This window comes from Gymnodraco acuticeps, unplaced genomic scaffold (assembly GCF_902827175.1).
Source record: "Gymnodraco acuticeps unplaced genomic scaffold, fGymAcu1.1, whole genome shotgun sequence".
Taxonomy (NCBI): domain Eukaryota; kingdom Metazoa; phylum Chordata; class Actinopteri; order Perciformes; family Bathydraconidae; genus Gymnodraco; species Gymnodraco acuticeps.
The window spans coordinates 1,405,153-1,430,544 of NW_022991443.1; the positions used below are offsets into that span (position 1 = coordinate 1,405,153).

At 41.1% G+C, this 25,392-nt stretch overlaps 1 protein-coding gene across 2 annotated transcripts; it reads right to left on the bottom strand.

Annotated features, from left to right (window-relative positions):
* Positions 1–1,481: 1,481 nt before the first annotated feature.
* dennd2c (DENN/MADD domain containing 2C) lies at positions 1,482–24,686 on the bottom strand. 2 transcript variants are annotated; one of them, XM_034196401.1, is made up of 19 exons: positions 24,359–24,686; positions 20,004–21,047; positions 18,030–18,154; positions 17,016–17,089; positions 16,694–16,852; positions 15,464–15,542; positions 15,188–15,232; positions 13,995–14,179; positions 12,445–12,554; positions 11,575–11,644; positions 10,331–10,408; positions 9,859–9,999; positions 6,089–6,237; positions 4,994–5,171; positions 4,713–4,754; positions 3,750–3,858; positions 3,081–3,323; positions 2,284–2,370; positions 1,482–2,206 (listed from the first exon to the last, which is right to left on the bottom strand). In XM_034196401.1, exons 2-19 carry the CDS (start codon positions 20,849–20,851, stop codon positions 2,175–2,177), a joined length of 2,754 nt encoding a protein of 917 aa, XP_034052292.1. In that variant the 5' UTR covers positions 20,852–21,047; positions 24,359–24,686; the 3' UTR covers positions 1,482–2,174. The 2 variants fall into 2 exon arrangements, with proteins under 2 accessions (XP_034052292.1, XP_034052291.1); XM_034196400.1 differs by having other exon boundaries at positions 13,995–14,182; positions 24,359–24,685.
* Between the last annotated feature and the right edge of the window lie 706 nt (positions 24,687–25,392).

The window sequence follows — 25,392 nt, forward strand, 5'->3', positions numbered from 1 at the left end:
ATTTAATAACGTGGATGAAGAGATAAGCTGGCGTGAAGGCTGTACATATTCACTGAGTTAGCCACTTAGCTCTTGGTGTCGCTCCGTAGCAACCCTGTCTCCGCCCCCGGAGCTGGCTGTAATGCCGTCTTTTCACTGTAAGGGTCTCACTAGCACTGAGCTAGCTATCCATCCAGTTAAACCGTTTGAAAGAAAACTCCAGCGCAGTTGTCAGTTTTACTGAAGTCTCTTTACTTGGTGAAACTGTAAAGACAATACAGACATAACAGTTTATTATTGACTGCCCGACTGACGAGCTAAACTAAACCGAATACTTCACACAATGAGCTACGGCGCACAAACTGAGAAGCTGTTCAGCCTCGCCGCTAGTAGCTTAGCCGCAAGGAATACTTACTGCATTCTTACAAACATAAAATTGTTACATACAACATATTCCATTAAGCCACAGCCTGTCGGATAATAACACTCACAGACGATGCGTGAACCAGCGGGAAATACGAAGCACAGCCCATGGAGAGCAGACGTCCGTTCATGAAAACAACCCAAGCTACACGTGGAGCACACTCGGAAACAAACAAGTTCGTTCTCCTAGTAACAGGAATCGAATAAACCACTAGCAAGCAGCAGTGTCAACCAACCACCACAAGGTGGTGCCAAAACACAGCCAAGAAACACATACATGACAGATATACACCAAAAACACATATCAAGGACAGAACAGTCCAGAAACTGTGGTCTGCGAGGCTGCAGCTTCATGCTACTCGATCATTTGGCTCGATCTCTTATGCCCCTTTTACACCAACGCGTTTTCAGCTCCGGCTCGGAGCTGGAGCCTGGAAAGTACCGATTTTTCCTGTTCACACCGCAGAGGCGCCGCCTCTTAGCTCCGGAATCCGGTTCACTTCCAGCTCCAAAAAATTGTGGGTCTAGAGCAGAGGTCGCGTTAACCGAATATTTTCCGTCTATGACGGATTTTTTTTAACAATGACGGACAAATCTGAAAGCAGTCCGTCATTTTGACAGATTAGAACAAACTCGGAACAGCGCCAAGCGAGGCTCCGGTGTTATTCCGTGTTATGCATGCCCTCCAAAAAGGAAATTATACCATTTGATTGTTTTCTCCATGCCTCTTCCCTGACAAGGCTGCAGGGAAACTTTTTTTTTCCATTCAATTCCCATGTACATATCTTAGAATTACCTTAGAGTGAATTTCTTCAAATGTGTTACAAACATCCCCTTGGATCAAGGATGAACTGATTACTTTGAAGGTCAATGTCACCGTGACCTAAAAGAAAGACTTAAGAACCACATGGATGTAAACTTCAACATGATTGGTTAGCATCTATCCTCTAAATGCTGCTCATGCTGAAGACGCTTTTCTTAATTGATTTCCTTTTTGTCCTAATTTGCATTGCAATGAGCTCTTGAGGCCACGGGGTTATGAACAACCAAAATCATTAGCATAATCAATACCATAGTCAGTCTGTCCAAGGTGTTCCATTTATTCAAAGTAGGACATCACGATTTCATACAAAAATATTCCAAATGCTGTACACTTGTTCTCAACATTGTGCAAAATGTAAAGAAAATATTTACAACTCCAGTTAACAAGGAGAAGGTCAGAGACAGACAAATTCATCAAACTCATCAAAATGTAAATATTCATTGTGATTAATGAGGAGTGATGACACTTTGAAATGTTCTGATCAGAGTCAATAAACTATATAAACTTGATCTGAAATGCAAACAAATTGAAGTAAACAGGTTTGTGCTGAAGGGATTGCAACATGGATAATGACATTTTACATTAAAATGTACAGTATAAAAACATGCATCAGGTTGGAACGATGCAAAGTATTTTTACAAGATTGCAGTTCACACATTAAGTTGCATTGACTGTAAAATGCACACATTGTGCAGTAGAGTTGAATCTGCCTTAGCCTCAAGGTTTCATTAGAAAAAAAGATTAAAAAAGAAATACCTTTTCCAGTTTTCGTTCAATAAAAAGTGCACTGCTTGCAAACATGCATGGCATTGAGATGAACCTCTCTTTCTCTAACTCTTCACCGTCTCATACGCATCTCGACATCCACATTCATTTCCTCAGCAAGTCCAGCAGCAACAAGTGTTCTGTTAGTAAGGCTTTCAATCAAAGCCAGAGTGCTGCTGTGTGTTCATTTAATTTGGAGGAGCTTCATCTTGTTCCCTAAAATAAGATCAAAACAATTAGCCTTTGAGACTTAACATTAAAAAGTGAACATTTGATGAAAGAGCAACACTTACCCAGTCCTTTAAGAAATTTGTTCACACCACTTGGCTCCGGCTCGGGGTAAGAATCCAGATACTCGGCCACTCGGACCTCAAAGAGACCTGGAACAGAGTTTCAAGTGTTGAGCCACCAAGACGGAATGTTTACACCATTCAATATTCAACTTAAAATGAACATAGTTTAAATTCTCCCCAAATGCAGCATGGTTTATTGTTGTGGTGTTTGCGTGCAAAGTTAATTCTCTTTACCCCGTTTCTCTCATTCCTTGCATTTATTTCAGACATGTGACTGATTTAATTTAAGTCACATGTCTGGTTTGGTATGATTGAATTTTTTTTATTCAATAACATTATCTTATGTGTATTATGTCTGAGTTATTCAGACACTCTAGGAGGGGTCCACGCTATACTTCAAACTTTGAACTACTTTCTTTGAATGACTCGTCTCAGCATTATGGGGACTTAAAAGGTAGAGACATCTTAGGCAGCAATCTAATGTCAGGGAGTAAATAGCTTATTCCTTCTATTCACTTACAAGTAATGAGCAGTATCTATGAATTCGTAAAAATGTTGATGTTTTAAATAAAATTGAGCAGAAAATCCATATTTTGACTAGTGAATAAAGTGTGATTTTCCCTGTGATCTTACAATGTCAACGTGATATGGCTAAATACTTGCTGAAAGTAAGTCCCCACCAGATTTTAAGACTTTAGACCAATCACAACAAATGTTGTGGCATTTTTCCTTCTCATACCATGTTGAGCCTTTGGGTACACATGGGTTACAAAAACAAAGCAACCCAACACAGTTACCTCTTCCTCCTCCCTTGCGCAGCTCTTTGTCCTGAATGAAGCCGGCAAACATCTGCGTGTCCATGAAGAACTGCAGGAACTGCCGCACTCCACGGGACGGGTGGGACTTGCGGAAGCTGTCGCGCTGAAACTCCCTGCTCCCGCTGGAGGACTCCACCATGTGCAGAGGGTAGTGGCCCACCAGCTCCACGAACAACCGGACAAAACCCTCCGACAGCAGAGAGCTCAGATCAGCCTGCTGACCTGGACGGCCATATTTGATGAAGAGAAAAGGGTCAACAGGACTCAAAAATAAAAGACTTGTACCCTAGTTTTACAATATAACTGACATTTGTTTCATTCATTTCTTAAAGGGTCCCTACTATGTTCATTTTCAGGTTCAGTGTGGGTGTGTGTGAGAAACTCCCTCTGGAGGGAACCTTGGGATTTTAGCCTTTGCAGACCATTTACATCCACAAAAACCCATATAATACACTAAAGGGAAAAAACCTAAAAAGCATAATAAGGGCTTCTTTAGACCGACACATTTAGGAACATTATGACTTACTATTTAAACGTCATTGTGGTGCTAAAATTGATGATGATATTGCAACAGTAAGGGCTAAACTTAAGCCATACTTAAAAAGCTGACAGACCTGTTTGGAACATGTAATATCTGTGTATACTAACCTCCACGACTGTCTCCGTCCTCCTGACTCAGGATATCGTCCCGCTGCTCCAGGATCTGCTGCAGCGCCGCCTGCAGTTTGTTAGGCAGGATGCAGTCCTCATCGCCCAGCTGTCATAGCACAGCAGAGGTCAGCAGCAGCCACAAAGTACCTTTTACAATCAAACAATTCAACTCTGCCACACCTTGTCCCAACATACCTTATGATATCTTTAGCCTTTGTACACTAAAGTAATTGCTTGTTTATAATGACTTTATTATTGCTGCTAGGCCTGCTGATGCATGATGTCTGTTTATGAAAATGCATCAGTAACAGATTTGGTCAGTTTTTTCTTTTTTTTATCAAATCAAATGACTATGTACTTCTGAATTAATACAAGTGCTGGTTTTCCCATTGATCATGTTTGCCAATCTGCTCAAATGAATGAACAGCTGTACATGTGTTTAGGAATGATGTTTTGTGCTAAAATAACAAAGTGCTTCACAGTCCATCATATACCATCTCTACAGGCTACAGGCTACACTGCGTATTTGAAATAATCTCCATCCTTTTATTCATACTTTTCCATCAATGATGTGCTGCATTTTGCTAACGGCAGTATTACAATAAGTTCTGTATAACATACAGCTAATGGTAAAGTGGCAATGCCATCATCAATGCATTTCCTATTAGCTCTTAGTTGAAAGAGACTGAGAGATTAAATGTAATTAAATAGGAGAGACTTAAATATAAACAAAACAAATGTGTTTATCATACATAGTAGACTGAGTGATTACTGTTGACAGTCTGCAGTGACATTTTACATGTGTTTATGCCTGCAGTGCTTGTTTGGGTGTAACACGGTGTTCTCTTTGTCACCCTGAACACATTCCACATGCACACACGGAACAAGTGTAGGCAAAGCCGTGTTTCCCGACCGGGACCACACCTACCATTCCCTCAACATAATGCTATGTGTACACACCTGAATGACAAACTTGTCTGCACACAGATCCACAATGAGCACCTGGGAAGACAGCAACAAGAAGAATGACAGTTAATGACGGCGAGAGGTTACTGTTTCGCAATAGTCATACAAAGCCATGGCTTGCAGTTATAAAAAGGTAGGGTGAATTAGCTAGTCTCTTCAGGGTGTTTCTAATTACTACACCCAGAAGAAGTAGAGATTCATTCACAAAATGTAGTAAAAGGACAGCCAAGAGATGGAGCTTAATACTCTCTTCAATGATTTCCCCTCTGACTGACCTCCTCTATGGGCAGCTCCAGCAGCTCAGGCAGGCAGGGGGCCAGCACTCCGATGAGGAATGGGGTGGGGGAGCAGCTGATGTCCAGCATGCTGGCCGGTAGCACAGGCACGAAGGTGTGCTGCCAGGTGAAGGGGTACAGCAGCGCCAGCACTGCGTGGCTACACCGGGACAACACACTGCAGGGAACAGGGAGGACAGCAAAGATGAAGCCACAAAAACACCATTCAGTTCTCACACAGATCATATGACACAGATTTAAATTGTAGCCGCCTAAAAATAGCCTGGTCACACCATTAGGATTCTTTTCCACCGTATATTAAAAGAGTTTTCAGCAAACAGCACTTGTGTTTTCAAAGAGTACTTCAAAATGCAACAGATCTGCCCTTATGCTCTTTGACGGTATTTAACATTACTCCCTTTATAAATAACTTAAAACCAATTTAACATCTATATCTCCTCTTAAAACCTGTGAACATTTATTATACAATCAACTCCGAGATAAACCTATTTCTAACTACAGTCAGTTTTAAACCACTCTGTAGCACATGACATGCCGACTCCATCGCAATCTTTTAAGTCTTAATCCAAGCACAGCGTTGATATACTGATATTGGCTTGTTATCAGTATCAGCAGACATGTTGGCAGATATGCAAAAAATCATCGTTTATATCATTCACAACTGATACATTTTGTGTCGTATATATGTGTTTTTATTTAACCTTTATGATAAATAATGAAACAAGCTTTATGTTTGTATACTTAACTGAGAAATGTCCTGCTGAATAAGCCTGGGGTGAGTCAGCACTTTGTTTTTGTGTAGCCCTGTAGAGCCCACTGGGACACTGCAAGGGATATTGGGCTGTACAAATAAACCTGACTTAACTTGCCTTTGGGACTTTGCCACAGCTTAGCTTATTGAGGCCAAGATACACACAGATAGCTGACACTAGTGCAAGGTCTGTCTGATGTAATCAAGTATTGTATAGCTGCCACGCATCAAGGGAGAGTCTAATCTGATAATAAAACTCTGTGTCAGTACTCTATGACATCCTTCTATATTGAGTATGTATCGATGTGGCTCTGCAGCTGTACCTGAGTTTGTCAGCGATGAAGATGACCCTCCTCTCCAGCAGAAGGGAGGCAAACACCTGCAGGAGGTTCCCGACGCTGAGGCACTGCAGCAGGCTGTCGAAATCAACGTGCTCCAGCCTGGAGTCCACTGGGCGACACAGAGTCAGAACCTGCACGAGCAACAAGAGCACAGAATGAGTGGAAATGCCATGTTATGACATGTAGTTGTTGTACACTAACTGCTTTATGAAGTATTTACAATTGGCAAAACAGACTCTTTACAAACATCAAGGTTGTAGTTTAGAGGCACTGAAGTGTTTCAGACAGAGGGTGAAAAGCAGTCGAGAGAAATAAAGACCTTTCTGAACATTAAAGCATGTAAAGATGTCACAGTAGAGGCACTATACATGGGCGCGGGAAGGGGGGTGCTGAGGGCGCTGCAGCACCCCCTAGCGGCAGGCAGGGGGTGCGGAGCTCCCCTGTCAGAATTATTATTTGACGGTTATTGCTGCTCCCGCTGTGCATAATTTGAGTAATATGTAGCCAATAAATTCCACATTGTTGGTAAAATAATATTTTGGCCTGCCCCGAATGTTTTTTCTGTAGCCCCGGACAATTCTACCTCAATAATATAATACATGAACCGTGTTTTACGTGAACCTCATCATGACACAAGAGAGGACGGTAGGACTGTAATTTCCTGTGTTCAGTGAATGCAACAGAGGCCACCAGACCAATCAGAGAGTTGCATGGAAATAAAAGTGTGCTTGTATCATTCAAGCTCGGCTCTGTGTGTGTGTGGCAATAGCGCATTTAGTGTGTGTGTGTGAGAGAGGGAGAGAGAGGGAGAGAGGGACCGGTGCCAGCAGCAGGGACCGTGTTGTTAGCATCTGGTTAGCTAGCTGCACTAACGGACATAAGGAGCTGTTTGTTCCACAACAAGCTGGAGGAGAGCTCTCCTCTCAGACTGAGAGGCTCAGGTGAGCTAAAGGACTCTCTGAGTGTTTAGATATTTCACTTTAGTCTAAGTTATCTCAGTGGGTCTCATACGGTTTGGTCACTAATTATTCAAACGATTATTTCCGCGGCACACCTTCATATGATCATTATAGTTATAAAAAAAATAAGAGAATAAAGGAAAAACAGTTATGAAATACTATATGGCAGTAAAACAAGAATACAGTTTGAAAGGGGGGTGATTTGTAAAATATCCATAAAGAAAAAGAACATCTGATTACAGTTGTGTTTCATCTGGGTGTTGAGAGATGTATCCAGATCTCTTAATGTTGCTCTCAAATTGCACCAGATTGATGCTTTTAACTTCAATATTTAAAAAAAAATCTTCCCGGGGGAGCTTGCCCCCGGACCCCCCTAGAGGAGGTGAGGTCCGCTCCCCACTCGTAAAAAATAGCACTTTACCCCTGCCTATATGCCGTGAGCTGATTATCGAGCTTTCATTGTAACAGTCGCGGCGTACTGTGTTTGCGTGTGGGGAGTGCTTTTGTGCGTGCTCTATAGTGCCCGTAATAGTGTTCACTGGAGTCCAGCACCTCAGCACCCCCACTCAAAATACCTTCCCGTGCCTCTGGCACTATATACAATTATTCATCCTGAAAATGAGCATAATATGTCTTCTATAATCACACAACAAACAGTGAACAATATATTCAACCAGAAACCGTAATCGATGCTCTCTTCAAAGTGTGCGAAAAGGGTTAGTCAGATAAGTCACAAAATACCATAGACAAACTAAACAGTCGAGCGGTAGACCAGCAGCTCATTTATTCCCAAGGTTAAATGATTGATGATTGTTTTTGTCGAAGGAGTCTGGCTTTGAAGAGAGCATACATAATGACTTCAGTTCCCTCTTGTCGGCAAAGCAAAGGTACTACTGATATGACATGTTTTAGGTGGTCTTTTGAGGCCTTTTTGCTTTCTGGCACTCATCTACTGGGGAGTAACTAATCAGGACACAGAAAGCGCTAACTGTATTCCCTTAAGCCCCTGTCACACTGTCCCGAAATTGACACCCGATGGACACACGAATATGGAATTGTGAATTTCGCACGAAGATGGCCCCGAACCACACACGAAGACAACATTTACATTACATTTAAGACATACAACTGCAATGAAAGTACCAAAAACAATTATGTTACAGTACTATGATACTGTACTGATATCTTCAGACTTTGTTCTTTACTTTATCCCTCTTTATATGTAGAAAATATTACGTTTTCTCCGTAATGTTGTTTCCATAACAACAACAACTTCCTGTCAACTCGCCTTCAAAATAATATATTATATCCTTTTTAGTTTCACAGAACACAAATTGGATTATTTACATAATATGTTTACATGATTTTGTTGTGCAATAAAACAACCCGATGGACACACGATAAAGGAAATGTTCAAATTCGGCTGTGATCGTAGCAACATCGGGCCATTCGTGAGGGCATCTTAAGCCATCGTATGACGTCCGGTGGAGTTTCTCAGGCTCCGGCAGCAACTTCGTGAGCGGTGGCAAAATCTTTGGCATGCCAAACAATTGCCGAAGGACCTTGCGAAGGTTCATTTTTGTGTTGAATTCGTGTGTCAATTGTGCCCTTCGTAAGGCCATCGTGTTATCATCGGTGCCATCGGGCATTCGCCCCGATCAGAGTGAGGGTGAATGCACCGATGATAACACGAAGATGACACGATTTGACAAGATGCCCTCACGAGTGCCTTACGAAGTTGCCGCTCACGAAGTTGCTGCCGGAGCCTGAGAAACTCCACCGGCGGTCATACGATGGCTTAGATGCCCTCACGAATGGCCCGATGTTGCTACGATCACAGCCGAATTTGAACATTTCCTTTATCGTGTGTCCATCGGGTATCAATTTCGGGACAGTGTGACAGGGGCTTTAGAGTTGCACAAAAAAAGATGCCATCAGATTATCATACTTTTTAGTTTTTTAAAGGACAAGAAAATTACTAGTGGTATTATAATGTTACAATACATTTTAAAATAAAGATTGATATATTAGAGGTAGACCTAATGTCTGGATTTTCTTGTTTTTAATAAAGACTACTTTCATTCTTCTTTTATATAAGTACATTAGGTGGACACAAAAATACTTTGCCTTCAATTTAAAAGCATTTGTAAACTATTCTTTCCGTATGCCTAGCCTCTAATATAAAATGACATCTTTGTTTCTTCTTTACTAAGGTTTCATTGTTCTGTTGTTTTACGTAATCCACTTTAAAGTTAAAAACATCTTATTTCATATTGCATTGCATTTGATATTGAGGTAATCCAAAAGTAATAGAAAGTAATCAGGTTACATTACTTTTATATTTTGCTGCTTAGATGATGTTACTGATTACATTTTTTAACATGTAATTGTACAGAGCACGTTTTTAAAGTAACCCTCCTAACCCTTACTTTATGTAATAAACAGACTATGGCTAAGTACCTCATACCACCCCGCTCACAAACTATCCCTTTAATAACCCCCTAACTGCTGAAAGAGAAGAAAGCAGTGATTTTGCAGCACTTCCTCTGAACTCCTGAAGATGTTCATTACTTGACTTATTTAAAATCTGCAAACAGTAATGACTACATTGATGATTGTTGTCTGTTAATATATATAAATCTGTCCCAACATGAACCTTTCAAAGTCGTAATTGCTACCCCTATTGTTTGCACAAAAAACCTCCCATTCTGAGTCATTGTGAGTCTGCAGAAAGAAGTGGTTAGGAAGAACAAAAATACTAATCAACGTTTCCCATTTTGGTTTCAGGGTTACCTCATTCCCCGAGCCAGGCAGGAAGCTCTTGACGGTGACTGTGCGCCCGGGGGCTGGAAAGGGGGCCTCCATTACGCTGCGCATAAATGGGTAAACCAGCGCTGGGGAGATCTCCCTGCGCCTCTCCACCTCCTCCAAAATCTGAACAGACAGAAAGACAAACACTGAGTATCCTGAGAGCAGATTAAACACACAGTGGCGCAGATGTTTTCCTCCTTGCTTAATCCACATTTACTGTTTGCAAATAAAACCCGGCCAACTGGAAAAATGGGTGTGACCCGGCTGCATGTATACAATATCACACACACCCAGGGATTGCTCAGGATTATCTTCTAGGTCATTCCATCCTCATACACACAAGGAGTTTCAAGGCAGCAGCTTTCACACACACTTCTAAAGGGGTCCCATTGAACTTTAGCAAAGGCAGCTCCTTTTCATCTCCCAACAAAAGCTTCCTTTATAGTAGCATTACCTTTGCAAAGAGGTTGAAGCAGCCCAGTTTGCTGACGATACAGTGCACTTCAGGAAGCCTCTTCCCTTTTCCAACGGGCTGAACGACACAAACAGTTTCATGTCAGAAAGCAAGTAGCAGATAAGATAAATATGCTAATCACATCGAATATATTAGCACTAGGGCCGCCATAGAGCTTCATTGGAGGACTGGCGGCCTATGTACTGGGGCTTGGCCAAAATCACCTTTAAAAAGTAACCAATATATTAACATTACAGAACCCTGTCTATTTTACCTTAAAATAGTTGTTTCGTTTTGATGCTACACTGACTTGTCCCACTCTGCACATTTGACAGCTGTTCATGACTGTGTCACATTCCCGTATCATCCCCTGGGACAAGTGTGTGAGGCTTTAAAGACTAAGTTAATTTAGGTGATGGTGGATTATATTTAACTCAGAACATGTTTTCTGTTTCCTCTGATACCCTCAGGCTTCTCTCCCTCGAGTCTCTGATTTACTGAACTGTCCTGATTGACAGAAGACTTGCCTTGTTGCTGAAGTAACACTAACAGGGCTCAGCAGCCTCTAGGGAATAGTAAGTAATACAGGCTTGCTCTGTCTTGTTGCATTATCATAAGTAAAGAATTCATAACAAATGCAAATTAAATGTCACAGCTGGCTCTATGTCGACAACGGTGTATAAGGAAATTGTAAGGGTGTTCAATTGCAAAAACATTGATTACTACATCATGAAGCACAGTCAGGTACTTATGAAAAGCCCATATAATACGTTTAACAGCGATAACCTTGCAGAATTGTGTTGGATAAACAAAGAGTTTAAAGTCTAAACTTTTATGATAGTAGCAGTGAGCTTATCTGCCAACAAAACAAACAGAACTCTTTGAAGATTGAATAAGCAAAAGAAAACATAGTTACAGAGAGCTCAACAAGAAACCCACAGTATGATAATTAGGATATAAACAAACATGAAGCAACATTAAAAGAAGAAAGGGAGATATCCAGCATCTTAATCTAAAGAAGTGTTTTGAAAAGTGTCTTAAAAAGACCTACAAGCAGCTCTCGTTGTGGGGCAAAGAAAGGGGAAATGATGACATTCTTCTTGCCTTGTGTCATTGATTCAGAAGTGGTTTATGGTCTGTGAATCAGATGTACTCATTCTCCTCCTCAGAGAGTTGGAGGCTGCCATGTCGTCACACACTACGGATTCAATGATTCAGATTGAAATGTTAACACAGCCACTCACCAAGATCTTCCGGCAGTAACAGAACCAGCGGCTGCCGTCCTCTGAGGTCAGGACAAAGGAGAAGGTCTCACTGTGAACAACATTACCAACAATTCGATCAAAACACAGGAGATGACGTTTAAGGGATTTTATATGACTTATAACTGCTTTAAAAAATGCAGTTTTCACCGCATGTCACTCCCACTGTCCCTCCTCTCTGCACTGTCACTTCAATAAAAGCACTGGTTCCCAAAATAAAAATTAAAAAACATCACTAATGTTAAAACGTCTGTATTTCCTTATGTAAAAGCCAAAAAAAGAGATTGAGAAAACATCTTTGGGAACAAGTTGATAACAAATAATGAGATAGAAATAGGCATGCAGAAACTAGATAAATGGTGCGTGGTAGGTGTGTATTTTATTTGTTTGCACTTCCAAATAAAAAGAGTTTTAAGTACAGGAAGGCAGTGTAAGTTGACATCATAACCCACATTGCAACAATGATCCCCGTAGTGAAAATAAAATAAGAATGCACACTGGCCCATAGCACTTAGAGATTGAATTAACTCGGTTGAATTTCAGCTGTTGCAACATCAGGGTCACAGCTGAGGATATAAATAAGAAAGAAGGAAATGGGGGTATTAAACATAAAACAAGTGTTAATTACAGTGCTTGATCTAATCTGAATAGTGTACCGGAAAGAAAAGTTAGACAACATTTATTAGAGCACATGAAAGGTGTGTGTGTATAATGACAACAAAAGCAGACATAAAGGAAATGATGAAAGATGAAAAGACAGTATCATGTTACCATGGTGCCTTAGGGATGATTACTTCTGTGTACACCTAGCTAGCATGCAATTAAAAGTATGACTGTAGTGTGTGTGCTGACCTTGGAGTGTTTGAGGAGGGCTTCCAGTCCTGAGAGTCGGGGAAGCAGAACTGGGGAATGACCTTCAGCTGGTCCTCCGCCTCTCTGGAGATCCGCGACGACTTCTCAAACTGAAACAGAGGCACTCCAGTTACAGCAGTGGTTCTACAGAGGAACTCTCTGAAGTAGCTTCAGGAGGACCCCGGTGAGATCAGAGCTCATTCAATTGCATTATAGCAACAGAACTTATATTGTATAGAATTTAAAATAACAGAAGATATCTTAATAAGTCTGAAGTATTGAAAATGACGTATGCACGGTTGACTTGTTATTAGTATTTTACATTGATAATCACCACCAAACAACAATTAGTATCTTCACATACAGGTGCCTAGAAACCTTTTCTAAAAATGGCCACAATCTAACATGAGAATATTATAAAGGCGATGGTTTAGAATGAATATAGAAAAACACTACACTTAGTATAGCATTCAGTTTAAAGAGGCCCTATGATGCTCTTTGGGGTTTTCCCTTTCCTTTAGTGTGTTATAAAGGTTTCTGTGCATGTAAATGCAGGATACGTCCCCAGCTGACCCAGAAAGCGACTCAGGTTCTGGTCCAGGCTCTCGTCATCTCACGCCTAGACTACTGCAACTCCCTCCTGGCTGGTCTACCTGCATGTGCCATCCGACCTCTGCAGCTCATCCAGAATGCAGCGGCTCGTCTGGTCTTCAACCTTCCTAAATTTTCCCACACCACTCCGCTCCTCCGCTCCCTTCACTGGCTTCCGGTAACTGCTAGAATCCACTTCAAGACACTGGTACTTGCTTACCGTGCTGCGAATGGATCTGGCCCTTCCTACATCCAGGACATGGTTAAACCGTACACCCCAGCGCGTGCACTACGCTCTGCATCAGCCAAACAGCTCGCTGCACCCTCGCTGCGAAGGGGACCCAAGTTCCCATCAGCTAAAACACGTGGGTTTGCTATCCTGGCTCCAAGATGGTGGAATGAGCTCCCTATTGATTCTGTTTTCTTCAAGTTTGTATTTTGTTGGTCGAACGCACTTATTGTAAGTCGCTTTGGATAAAAGCGTCAGCTAAATGCAATGTAATGTAAATGGTCTGCAAGTTCCCTCCAGAGGGAGTTACTCTCCCACACACTCCCCCCTGCTTTAAAGCCTCCATTTGACTACTTTGTTTACTTCAGTAACATAGTGACATCACTACGTAACACTCACATTTGTTTTGGCTCTAACACATTGTATGTGCTAGGCTAAGGGGTGGGACATCTCTAAGCAGTTGACCAATCACAACAGAGCCGGCGATCTAACCAATCAGAGCAGACTGGGCTCTGGTTTCAGACAGAGGGTGAAAAGAGTTGCTGCAGCACAGGCAGTATGAGGAAAATAAAGAGCTTTTTGAACATTAAAGCACAGAGACATGTAGAGGCACTAAATACAATTATGAACCTGAAAATGACCTTAATGCGTCCTATTTAAACACTGATCAAAGTACAGTTATGTTCTGTGCCTAAAAAAGGATATGGTTATGTTAAAAGCTTCTTCTTACCAGTTTAGGGAACTGCTGCGTGATTACGGGGGAGTATGTGTTTCCTGGGGAGCCTTTTCTCAGTGACACCACCACAAAGATCTGGAAAAGCTGCTGCTGCTGCAGCTGGATCAGGTCTCTCTCCAGGGTGCGGTAGCCTGGCCGACGCTTCAGTGTAGACTGGATGTAAACTGATCTCCTGGAGCCTGCTGGACACCACACAGTGAGACTAATATGGTAAATGCTTGTTCTGGGACAGATCCCACCCAGCACAATGGAGAAGTATGAGGCAGGCTAAATATCAACATACAGTGTGATTGTGAAGTTTACCAGATTACACAGTGTCCAAAACAATGGCCATGGATGATTGTCTATTTCTTAGAGCAGAAGTATTATTTGACTTTTTCAAACAATATTTCCCACAAGCTTCATTGTTACCTCATGCAAAAAGATGATTGACCTATGTTCAATTGGATTTTCTTACAGAGGAAACCGTTGCTTGGCTTTATAGATGGTATTGTTGGTAAGTCGACTACTTTTCACAAATATTGTATTAGATATATAATCATAAAATCTGGTACAGACTGATAACAGAATTAAATTACGAGGTTGAAGTTTCATTCTTTCCAATAATTTGGTTTATGGCCAAATACCTGACAAACTGATGATAATAATTTCAGATAAACATTCGGTTAAACAGAGAAAAGAATGAAATCTACATTTTTGAGAGGCTGAAAAACAGCATTGTTTGACATGAGAGATTACTCTTATTTGAATTGATTATCAAAACAACATCAACTAATTGATGCAGCTCTATTTTCCAACATGTCAACATGTCAACCTGGGATGTAGATAAAAGCACCTCTGCTAAAGTACAGCCTCTCAGAGCATGGCTGTAGACTATAAAAAAGAGACACATATTACATTTTTCAAAAAGGGGCTAAATCTAGACAGCACTTGGCATTTTGTTATTGATAAATGACTTGTTTCAGCTTTTTATATATGTGCTTATCAAGTATGATAAAGTGAATGACAGTCCAATTGAAGTTGTTTGCGTTTGATTGGATAGTATAGTAGTGTATAGCGTTGACTGGCACTCATATAATAATTACTTCCCTGGAGCAAAAGAACAGACGCTATGAATGGTTCTGGGTTTCCTTTGTTTATACTTGGGAGAGTCAATCAAAAATACTGAGATTAACCCTTGATGGTACCTTTGCTGTTGTCCTCCGGGTCGCTCTCTGTCCCACTCGTCTCCTCTGTTGACATGAATTAGAGGACGGAGGGATTAGTGAGAGGAATGGAAAAAAACTTGAGAAGCCATAATCAGATGCAGACAGTCGGCCTTTGTTTCATAATCAGCGGCTTCGCCTGTGGATTGCTGCAGTGTGCACCATCAAACGCTGGGTATTTCCAGCGAGGCTCGACTTAATCTTATTGAAGTGTTGATGTGAGTGACATTTGGACATCTGTGTGTGTGTATGTGTTACCTCGCACTGAAGCCCCCTGGTTCTTCACTCTCTTCCTCCCTCGCTTGTCGTCAAAGATGGTCTCGATCTTGTTGACGTACTGCGTAGTAGAACACACACAGGTACTCGTCAGCCCCATCATTTCCCATCCATTATAGAATCTTGATTATAGGGAATCATGATATAACAGCCCCTAAGTACATGATTAAATTATAGGCATTTTTGTAACCTCACTTTCCTGCATTCTTCTGTTAATGCCCTGAAACAGTGGAGTATTTTCAAGTCAACTAAGCCCTCTACAATAATGCACAGAGATGGCTCAACACACAATACGGCACATACAGGAAGCTGAAACGTATCTTTAAGGAGACGGACAACACACAGCGTATGGGGAAGAATTAAATACCCCTACTTAAGGTACAATGGTACCTTTGATTTTCAGAGAAATACATGAAGCATAGTATAACTACATTTGACCTGTCAGACTATTTATTCTGAACTTTATAGTTATGACAAAAAGGTCAACAAAGAAAGTGTTGTTTACATTTTTTAAATACCATCCAAAAATAACCATTTGTTGAGAAGACACAGAGTTGCTGTCATTTAAACAATACAAAAACAAAGGCTTTTTAGGTCTAAAATGATAGCCAATTAAACAAATTGCATTTCATTTGTTTAAAAAGAGAGTAGCCTACCTCAGATTGACCTGTGATTTTCAAATCTACTTTCAAACTAATTTTGAGTACAGCGAGCCCTCCTACTCAAACATTGTTTGACCTCTGTTTACGTACTGCACCTTATCATTAAAGTCCCTCCATGTCCACGGTCTTCGCACCGCCATGAGTCGTGTGTCTGAATTCATGTGTTCTGTACAAAGTCTCTTGAAGCAACCGAATATGATGCTCTAGCACTATCTATTTCTGCCAGCGTCCTCTACTTCCTGCTAAACAAGTCACACCCCCTCTGTGCTTTCCAACATGACACATGATTTATCATAGACAGAGGAACATACATCCTACTTTGTTTGTCTCTATATCATAAATAGACAAAACATCTCAGTGAACATGTGTCAGAATTAATAAGGGAAGGGAAAATAGACCCCAAGTTAAAGGTATGTTACCCATTAAACATCATAAAAAAGAGGAAAAATCATCCAAAATTGCCCTGTGATTAAAAATATATACTTTCATATTCAAACCTGTAGTCAACCATTGTATCAAAACACAAAGCCTAATGATATAATCCGTGTACCTGAGGCGTCCTCTGTATTTTTGAAGTGCTTGCGCGCCGGGGTGTAGCTGGTTTGGGAGTTTCTGCAAGTCTTGAGGCTTTGGAGGCCGTTGTCGTTTGGAACCTCTTTCTATCCACATTGCTAGCGTAGCCTTGCAACGTTTGGGGTTTTGGAGGCAGCTGGAAGACAAAAGGTGCCGAGTCATCATAATTACAAGGTATTAAACGACAATACTTCCCTCTACCCTTTAGAATTTCAGGTTAGGTTCATTTGATACACCCATTATCAACTGATGAAAAATACTTGTGAGAAGGAGATATGAATGGTATTATCTTTCAATACCTTTGGCCTTGCCATTGGGAGACACATGGGACTGAGCTTGATATCCTCATAGGGGTTGTCTCTGGTAACGTCACCTGGGGGATGACAGAGTGATGGAAAGGTTAGACAGGCTGTCTGGACGTTACCTCAGGGGAAAGTTTCACCACACCTAATACTGGCTTTGAACAAGAAACACAGTATAAGAGCCAATACATTACAATTCTTTATATTTCCCATGGAAGCGTCAATTCATATATTTCATATACTAACGGTCATTTACATTATCAATTAATTAGTCAATACAGTTTCATCATGTTATCCTTAAAAAGGCCCTATTAATCTTATTTCAGGTTTTTCCTTTCCTGTAGGGTTCCTCCAGAGGACACACTCCCCCCATGCATGAAACGCCTCCATTGGAGTCTTTACATCACTATGTTACACTTCTATTGGCTAGTGCTACAACTTGAACGTGAAATGCTGAGAGGTGGGATATTTTTGACACATCTCTAAGTGGTTGATCACAACAGAGGTGAACAGAGGTGCTGCATAAAATAAAGACCCTGTGAACAATTTGTATGCATTCAACTTACTTATTTAATCCATCAAAGATATTAAGTTTAATATCAGATATAACAAAAAGAAAACCCAATGTGAAAAGCTGCAACCAGATATATATTAAAATGATGTATTCACAAAATAGTTTGGAAGTTGCTGATTCAACAGAAAATCAACTACCTAACTATTTTAATAATACATAGATTATTGGGGCTGGTTGGTGCACCTCCAAATACAGATACATAAAGTTCCCTGCAGTACCATAATGTCTCATTTCTAACAGTGGTGGTTACTTACGTATCTTCTATTGTGTGCTGTTATTTCATCTTCAATACAATTCTCAACATAGCAAAAAACTGAACTGTTCATTCAACCTATGACAGGCCCCAGCTGTCTTTGTGACCTGGTTTGTCTGTTCTTAAACAAAGCAGTTTAAAATACAGGCAGTCAGTTTAATGATCAAATGGGAATTCCACTTACAAACTATATCCTCGTAGATGTTGTCGTCAGAGAAGGCGTGGTAAAGGCTTGAGTGTCCATCCTCGCCTTCAAGCGTTCCTTTCTTCGCTGTGAGACGCGCCGCATCCTCGAACTCAAAGGACTTCCTGTGGCGGGAAGGGAAGGCAGTGAAAAAGTGTGGCCTGGCTGCTGTCCTAAAGATAGCCACCGTACTATTGTTCACTCTATTGTCTGGTGTTTAGTAAACGTCACACCAAAACATTCCTCATGCCGATATCAAATGTCAGCAGGACAGAGAGAGTGTTATCAACTATCATGAAAGGAAATGACTGAGCATATTGGTACGAGACTCGCTTAAAAAGCAAAGCATGGAAAAAGAGGATTCTGGGATAGCATTTGACAAAGTCACAATGTCTGTTATAGTTACAATTACTACATTTAAAAAATAAAATATATACATTTATTTATTAAAGCTGATTTATGGTCGTCTAGATTTGGTTAAAGGTTCAGTGCTCGTTTTCGTTTTTTATCTCACATCTACTTGATTTCAGTTTAGCGTAAAACATGTGCACACGTCTGCTGGAACAGATTGCATGATTCACGGTTCAGTGTGATGTCACACCTAGCCCCATGGAAGAATGTCCTAATGCACAAGAAGGGATGACAGCTAACTGCCTCCTGTGAAGTTGGTAAACAAGAAGCCCTGTAAAAGTTTGCCAACTGTGTGCAAACATGGCGGGAGGACTGTAGGTGAGAGACAAGTTATGAACATGAACCAAACAATACAAATGAGTAGAATGGTAACATTGTACCTTTATTATTCGGTGCAGCTTTGCCAGATTGTTTAGGATCAAATCTACTTGGGGATCATCTTGTTATATTTAGCCAACTTTTTGAACAATTAAGTGCAGTTTCGCAGAAAAGTTGAAGGGGCCTAATAGTGCTAATTTTCAGGTTCCTAATTGTACTTTGTGCCTCAACTGCAAAATGTGTCCATGCTTTAATGTTCAAAAAGGTCTTTATAGGGGAGGACATTTTTTTGGTACTTTGGGATTTTAGCCTTTGCAGACCATTTACATGCACACAAATCTATATAATAATAATAATACATTTTATTTGGGGGCGCCTTTCGGAAGCACACCTTACAGGGCATAGGGGCAGTATAGGGAACAATTAAAACAGTGGATTTAGTCAAATATCAGCCGGGGTAAAACAAGACAAACAACAGGAAATGGACTACAGAAGGACACAGGGTACAGTTTATAAAGAAAATGCCAGTTTGAACAGGTGGGTTTTGAGTTGGGTTTTGAATGTTATGGAATCAAACTGTCGGATATGTAGTGGCAGGGAGTTCCAGAGTCTGGGAGCCGAGCAGCTGGAAGCTCGAGCACCCATATAACACACTACGGGAACGGGAAAACCCCATAGAGCATAATATGGCCACTTTGAAATAATATGGCCCCCTTATCTTCAGAGTCTTGTCTTCAATGTCTTTGCTTATTATCCTATTCTGTCAGTGGCTCCTGAACAGTGTTTTATGATGACAACAGACAACATCAGGATATGACAGTTACAAAGAACTATAGTACGTCACCTAATGAGTCCTGAGCTAAACGTGAGCATGGGTCACAAGTTATCTCTTGTTTTGCTAAGCCTTCAGCGAATGAGAGAAAGTGAGTGTGAAAGGGTGTGGGCAAGCCTGCAGATGATGGCCCTGGACCCGAGGAACTAGGCCACATCCAGACAATAGAGAACAATGCTGCCTGATATCATGTGACATCACACCCGGACCCCGGGCCAACAATTACACTCCTCCTCACAATTGCTCTAAAAACATTGCTGATATTACATCAAATCTGTTTTAGCAGCAGTCTAAAGCAGAATATTTAATGTGCCGAGGGAGTTTCCTTATTCCTTCAGCAGGAGCAGTTTTCATCAATTGAATAAAGCACTGCAAGAAATACCTTTTTTTTCAAAACTCTTTCAGTGCCTCACCTGTTCTTTTTATGCCTTGAAAGCCCATTGGTCTTGGGACATGGAGGAGGCGGGAAGCTGGGTGGGTGGGCCACCCTCCTACTCCTGGAGCGGTTGTTGTGGGTGGATCTGCCGTCCCATCGCACCGCATCGTTGTCTTTGGATCCCTGATACTGGAATGTCCGCAGAGGTTTGGGAGGAGGCTGGACTTCACCTGTAGAGTCCCGGCCTTTCTGCCAGAGCAGCCTGTCCCCCTCCAGCTTACGCCAGAAACCCCGTGATGTGTAGAAGTTTCCAGCAGGAATGTTGTCATTTTGGTCGTCCATCGATAGAGGTAGAAGTTTAGAAACTGCGTCGACATCCAAGATACGACCCATTTTTCGGTCTCCATTGGCAGTGAGGGTTGGTTTATCTGTAGTGTTGGTCTCCACTTTGGGAGACACAAATCTTTGTTTTACAAGTGACTTACTCCCCGGGGTTGTGGTTGAAAATTCTGTGGAACATTTCTGCAGAGGTTCTGACTTCCTACCGACCACATGTTCAGCCCGTGCTGGGGATTCCCGAAAATCCAATCCCAGAGTCATAGATTTGGAGAGGTTTGGTTTCCCCTGAAGCCCCCCTCTCAATCCCTCATTGGGACATCCGTTGCCAAGAACCTCTCCAGACAGAGTTCGGGATACAGTCGGAGGATGTGCCTTCACCCCGGCATCCTGGTTGCGACCTTCCCACTGGGAGATCTTCTGCCTGATGTTGATGCCCTGCTCCTGAGTAGGGGGCCTCCCCGACTGCCGAGCCACAGTGGCCCCTTTCTGCAGGAGGTCAACTTCACCACCCCCTCGCCTGCCCTGCTCCAGCCTCAGAGCCAGCATGATGAGAGGGGGCAAGTGAAGGCATCAGGGATTTCTTTACAAAGACGGATAGGCGAAGTCACGTAATCGGTGGTCAAATAATCCAGAAAAGCAGGAACGCCACAAGGTTTATAGTTGTTACTGATCCTTGATTTCTTTAGAAGTCTTCCTGTGCTAGCAGAGTGTCATTTCCCCCGTATCTCCTTTTGTAAACGACCTAAAAAGAAGAGAAGAAGACACAAATGACTCATCAATCACTGTACTTACAAACAAGTCCAGGCAGCACCTCGCGGGGTCAAAGGGATACCGAGGCAACACAGGAGGACAGTTACTTCTAAAGTAAAAACACACATCTGAAGCCTTCTACTACTTGTAGGAAGGGACAGAGAGGGTCAGGAAGGACAGGCTCCTGTCAAGGTCTGTTTCCAAAAATCTAATCCCGGGAGAATTAGGAAAGACAGTGACAGGAACAAGGTCACAGCAGATTTCTGCTGCTGTGTGTCTTGAGCAGCCCCAACCCTAATCATCTGTCCTCAGGGGAACTCTGTCTACTCTGTAGTCGTCGTCCTTATCCGCACAGCTGGCCCATAGAAAATGCCAATGATTGAATTAAATCTAATTTAGTAATCCTGCAAAACTGTCTTTCAGATGAGTGGGAGGAATGTGCATTTTTAAGTGGTTTCAAAGAACTTGAAAGGCAAGAAAACACTTGATTTTCAAGGTAATGAGTCAACTGACAATTAAGCGAAAGATAGAAAACACTTTAACCACACCTACAGTATCTACGCAGTGGAATAAAAGCTCTTTAAATAGTGTACATTTCATCAGACGCAAGATAAAAACAGACTGATTAAATGATGCCTTTGAGCTATGATTAGATTAGAGAGCTATAATCTATGGTCTGCTATCAAACACTTGATGTAAAGTTCTGCAGCGGCATCCCCCCCCCCCTCATATTCCCTGATCCAACATCAATGCTGCACTGTACGCTCTTACACAGCAGCTCCTGGATTGCTGGAACCAAACCGTTTGGACACGTTGCACATTAGGACCGAGGCTGGGAGAAATGCGGAGAAGGGGAGACATGGTAAAATTCCACTGCACAGCTCATGATCATAATAACGCTATGAGCTGCATTCCTGCAGAGACGACAAGAGGGGGGCTTGGTGGAATACATTTAACCAGAGACAGTCGGTCAGTCAGTCTTGAAAGTGACGCCTTTGTTTGGTTTGACCTAAATCAAATATATGTATGCACCAGAATGCTGCTCAATCATTGCCAGACCCTGTGATGACAATGCGACTCCCACTCCCAAACTGACCCACTTGCAATATTTGTCTGTGTGCGGTACGTTGCACAGGAAGGCATGAGTTGCACTTCCCGAGCTGCAGGAAGAGGGATCAGCAGACTGTCCATAATTATTGTGCAGAGAGATTTGCACCCAGTAGAAAACCACTGATTTGAGCTATGTTTGGATCATCTACATTCAAACCCTGTGATAGTAATCAAATGTTGTCTTTGAAACACGGTAAATCCAGAACAGCTACTAGGTGGTTTCAGTAACATTTGCAAGCAGTGTCAGCTTCCCATTTCCCATGGTTAAAGCAAATGTTGTGAGGCACACCATGAGGTGGTATTATGACTAATCTGCAGGTTCAAATGAACTTCACTGACGTTTTATCAGGCCGTCAACTCTGCAGAAAGGTAACTCTAGTGAAACTCACTGACTCATCCACGTAGAAACCAGACGCAGGACCTGTAAAGCTGAAGCACCCCCTCATCCAGAGGCAGGTAAATCAAACCTAATTGTGCCTTCAAAAGCACCACAAAACGCCCTCCTGACGACGCGCGGCATGACCCAACATGTTGAAGGCGAGGTGTTGCACGCCTGTGGTTCACCGTCAACAGTGACAGTTAAAGCTATAATAAAAGAAAATGTGGGTTTGCTAAATGCCAGCGAGAAAGGACACACCAAGATTAAGTGCCTAGAAATGACTGATCCATCACCACTGTTTTGAGCAACACACCCTTTAATTTTGACAGGACCATTGAAAGAGTGGTAGTCCACTTTAACATGACACCACTGTGCTGACAATGTCTCCAAACTATTCCATAAACTCATAAACTAATAATACAAATAGACCATTTCTGTGTGATTCAACTTAAGAGGATTTAGCACAAAATAAATGCAGAACAATTCATAAACAGTGCTCCTGGTGTGTTCCTTTTCTTTAAAAGGGAGTAGTGGAATATACATTTCAGCCATGTTCAGTTATAGTCACTTACTCATTAACTCAACTGCTTTTCATGAACACCTGCTCTTCTCTCTACCTTTAGGTTCAATGACCTCTGACTGCAATCTAAGTGTGCCAAATTGTACATTGTATTGCTGTATAAAGTGTGTGGATAATCAATGACTTTACTGCAGTAAAAGGTTAGATGCAGATGGCGGAAAAACGTTCACTGTAAATATATTGCCATTAAAACTAAAGCAATTAAAAAAGTGATTTCTTATTGCAACGCATTAGTTCAATCACTGACTTATAAGGAGCTACTTAGTATTCGGCCTTAACAAAAGGCAAAGATAACTGAAGTGGCTAACTCTAACACAGCCTTACCACCAGGTTAAACTTGTTTAGGTGACAAAGTCGATAAAGGATACAAGTTACCCTTGAACAGTGGTTAAAGTATTTAAGTACTGTACCTAGGTACAATTTTGAGAGACTTGTACTTTACTTGAGTAGGCCTATTTCAATTGTTTTGCTACTTTGTACTTTTCCCCACTCCAATTCAGAGGTGAATCGTGTACATTTACTCCACTACATTTATTTAGTGCCTTTAGTTACTTTGAATATGTTGTATAATGATATGAAATATTAACAACACTTACATAAAAATGTACCTGGAGTAAATTCACAAGCTACCCTGCAGTATACACACTTATTAAAATGAGCTGCACCTTTACCATCTTATAGAACACTCTGAAGCATCTATGATTTTAATCAAAACATAATATATACATGTACATACTTATTATTCTGAAATGGATCTGCAAAATGAGTACTTATACTCTTGGTACTTGAAGTATATTTTGATGATAATACTTGTTGTACTTTAACTCAAGTAACATTTTGATTGCAGGACTTTGACTTATAACAGAGTATTCCTACATTCTGAGAATACTTCTTCCACTTCTGAACACATTAAAAACCACATTGTTGAAACTTTTGGAAGCATGCCGAATTAAACAGCAGGATTTATTGATACAAAGTCATGTTTAATACTTAGTTTGATTGAAATATCACCCCCGCTATATCGATAAATCTGCATGTATTGGGGAAAACATAGCAGAGTTACTCGTTATATTTGATAGCTGAATGAAGCAGGGTACTCTTTCTTTACATAAACGCATGCATTGCTAGCTAGCTGTTGAAGAGACACTAACCTAGTCACCAGTGATAAGACATCAATACTCATTCCATAACACCACATGGGGAAAAGAGACCAATTACATGTGTCGTGACTTACCCCTTGTAGTTTAAGCAAAACGTATGCTCTTTCATCATCTTTCTGTCGATAAAATAAAAAAACGCAAATAAAATCCTAGTAACGTTACACTCGCTGGCATCGTTCAAACCGGGGAGGTTAGCAGCCTCACAAAGTCCAGGCGTTGTAGTCCACAGCTGGTTATAGTTAACTTATTTAAAAATACTTTCAATAGAAAATACTTTAATGACGAACAAAAATGTGTCCACTTTTCTAATAACTAGACACAACAACAAAGGAAGTGTCCATGGACTACTAGAGAAAAGTGAAGCACTCCTCGCCCTCCTGCTCAGGACAGTTAGTGTCAAGGCAGTCAGAAACATCCCTACTTCCGGTTAAAACTTTCACAATAAAGTTTCTTACTGACAAGCGCAAAACTGTTATAAGATTTCCCAGGTTTTTTACAACTTTGATGTGACATTACACAATTAATTGTAGCTAAATGTTTTAAAGCTTAGTATTTATTTATATATTTTTGATCAAATATTTTCAGTATTATCTTGTAATGTATTTTAGAAGTATATTTATTTTCAATAAAAACTTCAGTTGGGGGGATGTTTTTCAGATGTTGTCATTATTATTTATAGGACAATAACTATCATTGAAGTTTGGAAACGTCACAATTGCCATTAAGAAAGACGCGCTTAAGAAAATCATGAAAAACTGCAGTGTAAAAATCCAATCCGCCTGAAACCTTATTTTTCCTACTTGTTCCTCACAAGTGAATGTTATTTTTAAATTAAGTTTACCGTAGACCCATTCCATATCCGTGTTTAATAATAATCAAGTTCCTCTTATTTTCATGGCACGTCATTTACATTCCGGTTTTACTCTTTGTGTTTGCCTACAGCTTGACGCAGATTTGATTGTGAGAAAGTTTGGAAGACAAGAGGGAAGACGTCATCACATCAAATCCTGCAGCTGTCAACGATGAATAAATACTGTTGTCTTCAAGTGTCATGGGAAATATGGACATTGTGTTTATGAGTTGCATCTGCGAGACTCCACGAGCTAAT

Coding starts and splice junctions, on each gene's coding strand:
- dennd2c (XM_034196400.1), bottom strand. CDS start 20,851: ATGCTGGCTCTGAGGCTGGAGCAGGGCAGGCGAGGGGGTGGTGAAGTT. Junction 6,238..9,858: donor TGCCTGGCTCGGGGAATGAG/GTAACCCTGAAA, acceptor TTGCTCGTGCAG/GTTCTGACTCTGTGTCGCCC. Junction 4,755..4,993: donor TGGAGCTGCCCATAGAGGAG/GTCAGTCAGAGG, acceptor CTGTCTTCCCAG/GTGCTCATTGTGGATCTGTG.